At 39.7% G+C, this 8,088-nt stretch overlaps 1 protein-coding gene across 1 annotated transcript; it reads right to left on the bottom strand.

Annotated features, from left to right (window-relative positions):
* Nucleotides 1-234: 234 nt before the first annotated feature.
* Nucleotides 235-5,874, bottom strand: LOC145948076 (uncharacterized). The gene is made up of 6 exons (XM_083057835.1): nt 5,850-5,874; nt 3,255-3,559; nt 2,764-2,979; nt 2,193-2,413; nt 614-790; nt 235-505 (listed from the first exon to the last, which is right to left on the bottom strand). The coding sequence occupies exons 1-6, from the start codon at nt 5,872-5,874 to the stop codon at nt 235-237; spliced, it is 1,215 nt and encodes a 404-aa protein (XP_082913961.1).
* Between the last annotated feature and the right edge of the window lie 2,214 nt (nt 5,875-8,088).

Genomic DNA, 8,088 nt, shown 5'->3' on the forward strand with positions numbered 1-8,088 from the left:
AAGGATATTACAAGACACAACATAAGCAATTGATTATCGCAAAATAATTGTGTAAAATAAATGTAAAAAAAGATACAACACAAATATACAAATAAGCAAATGGCATTAAGACATGTGGTTTTGAAATAGAGAAGCTCTAAATAAGAAGTACTCGTGATATAGTAATTTACATGTTACTATGATCTAATCAGCGTGCAGAGTTAGAGAGTGTGCAAGACTACGTTAGTGCGTCTTTTATTGAAATTCGGTCCCGGAAAAGTGTGACAAACGCAGGCACAGAGATCCGCGTCGGTAATTGCTACCTCGGTGTCCTGGTGAGAGCAGGGTGTCTTTGCTCTTTGTCATCTGCGGCACGATGAGCAATGAGTTCGGTGGAGTCGGCGACACGGTAGAAGTTTGCGGTGAGGTAGCCAGTGTTAGATTGGGTAGCGATTGACCCAGACTCGAATACGATACTTGGACACTCAGCGTGTTCGGCGTCGGTGATTTACTCAATAACGAACGCCTGATTCGGACAATGAGTTTTAATAGAGATGTTATTACAGTCCATTTACTTTGCGATTCATCAATGTGAAATCGCGAAAGTTTGTTGACGTTTCAACATCGCGCTCACCTTATGTGCATGGATCTGTGATTATGCCCGGAACTCGATTCGCCACCTTCCTCCGACGACAACGAACTCGACGCTCGCGGTTGTTCGTTCGTCTCCACGCTGACGTTTCTGCTCGGATTATAACTGGGTAGAAAGCTGCTACTTCCCTGAGACGCGCCTTCCATCTCCATACTACCGCTAGAAATGATGGAACGCATTTTATAGGCATTTTAAATACAACAAGACTTCGAGATTTCTTTTTTTTTACTTTTCGAAACATACGAGGTGTGTTCAAAAAGTATCGCGAATTTTGTGTTTTTTCAAAAATTATTTATTTATTCATGAATATCTATTTTGTCCCCTTCAAAGTAATCCCCATGAGATATTATACACTTGTGCTAACGGTTTTTCCAATCTTCGAAGCACTTCAAAAAATCATTTTTTTTTATCTTGTTCAGCTCCTCCTTCGATGCCGTCTTTATCTCGTCAAGCGTAGCGTAACGTCGTCCTTTCATGGGCCTCTTCAGTTTAGGGAACAAGAAAAAGTCACAGGGGGCCAGATCTGGGGAATACGGTGGCTGCGGCATCATTAGTGTGTTGTTTTTGGCCAAAAAGTCGCGCACAAGCAACGATGTGTGAGCAGGGGCGTTATCGTGGTGCAAAAGCCAATTTTTGTTCTTCCACAAATCCGGGCGTTTCTGGCGGATTGCTTCGCGCAAATTGCGCATAACTTGCAGGTAATATTCCTTATTGACCGTTCTACCCTGTGACAAGAACTCATGATGCACCACGCCCCTGCAATCGAAGAAAACTGTAAGCAAAACTTTCACATTCGACCGAACTTGGCGCGCTTTTTTCGGTCTTGGTTCGTGCGGCAGCTTCCATTGAGATGATTGAGCTTTGGTTTCCACGTCATAACCATAAACCCACGATTCGCCACCAGTTATGACCCTCTGGAGCAAATTTGGGTCGTCGCGGACAGAGTCCAACATCTCATTAGCAATGTTCATGCGATGCTGTTTTTGGTCGCAATTGAGCAATTTTGGTACGAATTTCGCGGCGACCCGTCTCATGCCCAAATCATTGATAAAAATCGAATGGCACGAGCCAATCGATATGTCTAGGTCCTCAGCAACTTCTCTAACGGTGATTCGACGATTGGCCAATACCATTTTCTCCACTTCATTAATTTTTTCGTCTGTTGTTGAAGTGCTCGGGCGTCCGGCACGCTCTTCGTCGTTCACATCTTCTCGGCCTTCTGAGAACATTTTGTACCACCGATAAACGTTGCTTCGGTCCAAGGTAGCTTCTCCGTATGCCACAGTCAACATTCGGAATGCATCCGCGCACTTAATTTCGTTTTTCACACAAAATTTGATACAGGTTCTTTGATCCATTTTTTTGAATAGGTAAAAATCGAAGACGATCCAAAACACGTGCAAGCAAAGCAGCTGTCAACAATTAAGTGAACATTCAAAATGGCCGAGCTTGTCGGCATAAGTGAGAGACATGAGTACCAACATAACGCCACAAAAAAATTCGAATATACGTAACCCGCGAAAATTCAAAATTCGCGATACTTTTTGAACACACCTCGTACCTATGACTATGAGCGAGACTGCTAACATGTGAGGCTCTGCTACTGCCACGCGGAGTTCTTGGAAAGGTCCCCTCGCACTCTTCCGTTTCGAAATCGCCGTCGCCCAAAGTACTCGGTTGCCTGCTAACTGGTGCCAGATTCATTACTGGCTCGGCACCGAGCGACGGTGCTTTCATCAATACGAATTGTTGCTGAGCGTGTCTCAAGGATTCCATCCACGACTGAAAAAGCATGTGGTACTGTTAGTTTAAAACAACTTCCGCTCGTAAACTAGAAACCGCATTAGCTAAAATCATGAAGGTTTGCGGTTTCACCGACATCGACCAATTTTAACTTTAAATTTAATTAATTCAATCTTCTCTAGATTATTAAAAAATTGCATTATGTATATACATGTTGTTAGTTACAAAGAAAGATAAAAATTTAATTTCAACTATAATTATATCTAGTTAAGCGACATTAGTGAAGACCGTCGTTAATGAAGGTACACTACAAACGAATCTAAATCGAACGGAACAGTGAATCAACATTCCGCGAACTTTGTCGTAATTCGTGATGTTTGTCGAGTCACCTTGGCTAGTTTCGGGTCACCGGCGCTCAGGATTAAAGCGGCCGAAACTGTCCCGTACTCGTTAAGATAAACCAATCCTATACTGGACGGTTCTTTGACCTCGTGTATTCGTATGCGGTCGACAACATACGGTTGCCTAATGATCTTAAACATTTTTTTCGTTGTAGATTTGCAAATCAATAGCATGTCGGTCAATAATAGTACGTGCACTTCCATCTGTAAAGGATAATTAATAGACCGTAATTTCTTATTTCAACACAGTGAGAATTAAATAATTGCTATCTTTAAGATATAGAAAAAAATTAGCTATAGAAACTACTTCATAAAATAAGTCAAATTACAACAGAATTATTTTCAATTATTTCGCTTATTATTGACAATCATGGATATTCTCTTTTAATCTCATATACTTATATTTCTGAATATAGTTTTATTTTATTCATATAAAAGTAATTTTGATCTGACTAACAATAAATAACATTGTCGCATACTTTGCTGGTGGCGTCTCTGAGTTTCAAATCCCCCTCTCGAAGGAGGGTTCTCAGGCTGCCCTTCGGACACCCGGGCATCGGCGTCGTGGTAATGTCGAGATTGCTGTACAGTTTGATCAGTTTCTCCACCTCCTCATCGAGACCTTTAGATTCCACGACGTCGTAACTCTCTAGACGGGAGGCTGCGCTGTCCAGCTTAGGAGCCTCCTCGTTTTTCCTCAGGGCCGCGTTCACAGACGCCACGAAACCGTCGACGGACCAGTGATGCAAGATTTCACGCGCGACAGCCACTTCGCGACAGTCATCTTGCAGTGGAGGAGGTAGGTCGGCAGCGCAGAGCGCACCGAAAAGATGAGAACCCTTGTCCTTCGAACATTTGTAGAAGAGGACAGGTATATATCTTTTGTCCTTTATTTTCTTTTGATAGAATAGAGCTACGAATTTCGAGCGAATCCGGAATACTGGCGATAGCGAGTAGGCGATGCAACCCAATATGCAAAAAGAAAATATAAAATATAAAAAATATATTTAATATTATAAAATAATATTAATAAAATTAATATATTTTAAACATAAATTAAGTAACTTATATTTAAAATTTTAATTAAAAATAATTATTAATTAATAATAATTATAAGTATATTTTATATATAAAAATCCACTCTTGGCCAATATATACACCTTTCTATTAAAAAAGATTTTTTATCTTTAAAGAAATAATTGTAATAAAATAATATTTTAATTTATAAATATTGTTTAAGATTTTATTCTTTTTATTCCCTATTTATTTTGTACTAATGTACGACGTACATATTGTTGCTCAACGGAAACTGTGAGAAGGTGGTGGTTTCTTCCGTCAAAAAATTTAAAATATTGTATATTGGGAAATGTATTTCAATCATTATATTCGGCTTCCCGACGAGCCGTGTTTACCTTTTTTGCGCGTGTTGATCGTTTTACCGCGCGTCTCGTCTTGTCAAGCAGCTCTCCAATCAGCTGTTTGACACAATAAAATCTAGCGACAGGTTTTTGACATTTATGTCTTCGAAATTCGTCGAGTCAGCTGTAGACCGTTTTACTATAAACATCTCTCATTTTCGAGCAATTAGCTCTTGATCAGTATATATATTTCGCTTTAACAAATAGTATAAAGTAACGAAAAATATGTGTTGAATTAACGAAGCCCCGAAAAGCTCGTAAGCGAAGTTTTGCAGAAGCTTGGCTTACAGACGACCGATACAAATCTTGGGTATGTAAAGTATCATCTGATAGTAGTCTTTATTTTATTGCAGTGTTACGTCCTGTGGACTGCACGATTCTTTTCTCCTCCCCGATTTACGCAGATTCGCGTTCCGCGAACATATTAATTATAAGACCGAAATTAGTTATAAGAATTAAACGGAGAAAGACAGTGATTGTGAAACAACTCGATCGGTGAGATTACGAAACCTACACTTTGATCAATAAGTCATAGGTAATGTTGAAATATCACGATCGACACACGCTATCAGTAGACCAAAGATCGGAATTAGGAAAGAACTCTTCATACAAGGAAGCAATACGTTGCGCAAAGGGGATTAAACACCGAACGTATGACTATGAGTCACAAGAAAAGAAGACGCCCTTTGCCCTATAGGAAGGGCAGACGAATAGTATAAAAGCAGCGAATCTTCCAAGAATGCTCTCTATTAATTCCGCCTACGTCGTGGCAGTTACACACTTCTGGATCCTCGCATTAAACATATATTTTGTGACCGTCGGGGCTCAACAACCAGCTACCAGTCAACCTACACCTTCGCCCACACCACTCGAAGGAACCATCGATCCTGAAGATCAACCTATAGCTGCCAACCCGCTCACCAAATAATATACAGTGAGTACTTTCATTCTTCTACGATCACGGAAGTGAATAAATCCCCGGAATCGCGACTAAACTTAATAAGTAGTGGAAATCGCTGCCTCGTCGAGCATTGAAACGCGCTCTCCGATTGAAACGAGACGATCAAAAGCCAACGCGAATCCTCAACCGCCTCATAGCACATCAACGTTACACACACACTCATATATAATTGTTTATACATGTCCACAAATTCAAATGTCTAATTCTCCGAATATTATTAAGATTTTATTTTTTTTGAATAAATGATAATTATTTACATTACGCGAATTTAAAGTCTTATTTAAACCCCTGCGTTCCTTCATATATCCCCCGAGATCGCACAAGGTCCTATCCCGCGTAAAAGGGATTTAATTCCCTTACCGAAAAGGACCGACGAACGGACCCCTGAAATAAGCCAGGTAAAAGCGACTATCCAGTCGTTGACCTGCAAAAGGGCCAGACAGTCCGTTCGACCCGAAATCACTCCGATTTCGGGAAAACGCTGTTACGACCTTCGAGCGGCCTTTCCTTCGTGCAGGCCAGGACGTAACATACGTTTAATTGGGGGCTCGTCCGGGATTGAAATGTGCGATCTTTGGGAATAGGAATGAGTAAAGGGACTAGAAGCACAACGGACAAAGACGAAATAGATGAACTTTACAAGACCGCGTTAGAAACACCACACAGAACACACGTGAATCTAAATCAAAATTCACAGCATCTACGCCTCGACACGTACATTTTTTAGGAGATTCTAATTTAACCGAAATAAGTGAATTACCCGACGAATCCGACCAAGTCGAATTTATTGACTCAAAAAATCAGATTTTCAAAATTAATATCGATAATTCTAACGGCGAATCCGGAGGTCCACCAATAAACATGGCTAACGCTAATCCTTTCGCCACTTTAAAATACGCGGTCGAAGCCGTTCCCTTTTTTGACGGTAGTAACACCCCACTAAATTATTTTATTGAGGGATGCGAGGAAGCAAAATCTATGCTCCCTAAAGAGGCAGAGTGTCAATTCGCTAAAATTATAAGAACGCGAATAGTGGGGGAAGCGCGTCGTACTATACAAGATCAAGATTTTAATACCGTAGCTGCATTAACAACGTATTTGAAGAAAATTTACGGTCCCTCCAAAAATGTCTATCAATTACAAGGAGAATTAGGTTGCGTTTATCAGAAAAATAATGAAGATGTCGTCACTTACGCGAATCGGGTTAAACTTCTCGGAAAACAAATACTAGAGGCATATCGAAGCTCAGGGAACGCCATGCCTGAACAGGATATAAAAGCAACTATAGAAACAGATATGTGTAAATGCTTTATTAGAGGACTAAAACCCGAAATAGAACAAAGAATAGCACGAGACTTAAACGTACAGGAAACCGTGGCCGACGCGTTAAAAATAGAAAGAGAGCTTCAACAAATGACAGATTTACGACAAGGCGCTAAATCAAGTCAACATTCACCGCTACCTGTTAATCTATCTCGAGAAGTCTGCCAAATCTGTTATAAAGAAGGACATGCAGCAAGTAGTTGTCGAAAGCTCACTCAACTTTCACCACAAAATCAAAATCCTTTCGGAAACACAGGAACGGATATTTTAATCTGTCAAATTTGTAAAAAACGCGGGCATAGCGCAGATAAATGTCGGTTACGCGACCCACGATCTCGACAATCAATTAACGTAATTCAGGAAAAGGTCATTACTTGTCAATTATGCTCTAAGATTGGTCATAATGCAAAATCATGTCGACAGAATAACTTTAATCAACAAACAAATAAATCTTTAGTAATTTGCCAATGGTGCGATAAATCCGGTCACTCGGCTAATAATTGTTGGAAGAAACAAAATGAACGCAATACTAATATCGTGTGTCAAACTTGTAACAATTATGGCCATATCTCTAGAAATTGCCGCTCTAAAATCAATCCAATACCAACACATAAAGACAATTTATTCTGCCGATATTGCAAAGAACAGGGCCATCTTCTCGATACATGTCAATTACGAATTACGAGTAACAATCGCCGCAAAGAAAAAGAGCAAGGAAACTACAACGGACCCTCGACATCGGATGTAAAATCGGGGGCCGAGCGAACATCACACCCATCCGTGCAGCGGCAAGCCAAGTAAATAACTACGAACCCGAAATCAGGCCTGTAACTGTAAGCCTCGACAAACATAGTCGCGTGCCTACGGTACAGATTGAAATCGATAAAATTACCACTCAAATAACCTTTATGTTAGACACGGGATCCGGACCGAATATAATTAAAGAAAATTTTGTGCCCAAAAATACAAGTATTAATTATTCGAATATTTTAAAATTAAATGGCATAAACAATTATCCTGTCTATACCCTAGGAGAAATTACACTAACACTTTTTGAATTACCGGTATTATTTCACATCGTTGCCAACGATTTTCCGATTCCACAATCCGGAATATTAGGAAACGATTTCTTCAAACAAACTTTTTCAAAAATAGATTACGCTCAAGGACATTTAGATATTTCCGGAATTAATGTGCCCTTTTTCTCCCCGGAAACCATAATAGTATCTCCAAGATCAGAATCGCTATTTTTTGTGAGGATAGAGAACCCTGAGATTAAAATAGGATATATACCGAAATTAAAAATAGAACATGGAATTTTCCTAGGAGATACTATCGTAGAAACTATTTCTGGAAAAGCATATCTAAATGTCATAAGCACTCTAGATGAAGAAATAGAAGTTCGCGTACCGACACTTCGTTTAAAACCACTGAACGAACTATTTAACGACGATATCGAAATTATTGATAACAAGAAAGAAGGGTCAGATAACGACCAGACTAACGTTAACACAGACCATGAAGATAAAGATACGATGATATTTAGAGACAATGAGGATGAATTTTCAATAATGATTCAAGGAAAGAATAAAATTAAAAGTAAGAGAGGGA

Source organism: Prenolepis imparis, unplaced genomic scaffold, assembly GCF_030444845.1.
Source record: "Prenolepis imparis isolate NDT839.2.m4 unplaced genomic scaffold, iyPreImpa1.0 SCAF_228, whole genome shotgun sequence".
Classification (NCBI taxonomy): Eukaryota; Metazoa; Arthropoda; class Insecta; order Hymenoptera; family Formicidae; genus Prenolepis; species Prenolepis imparis.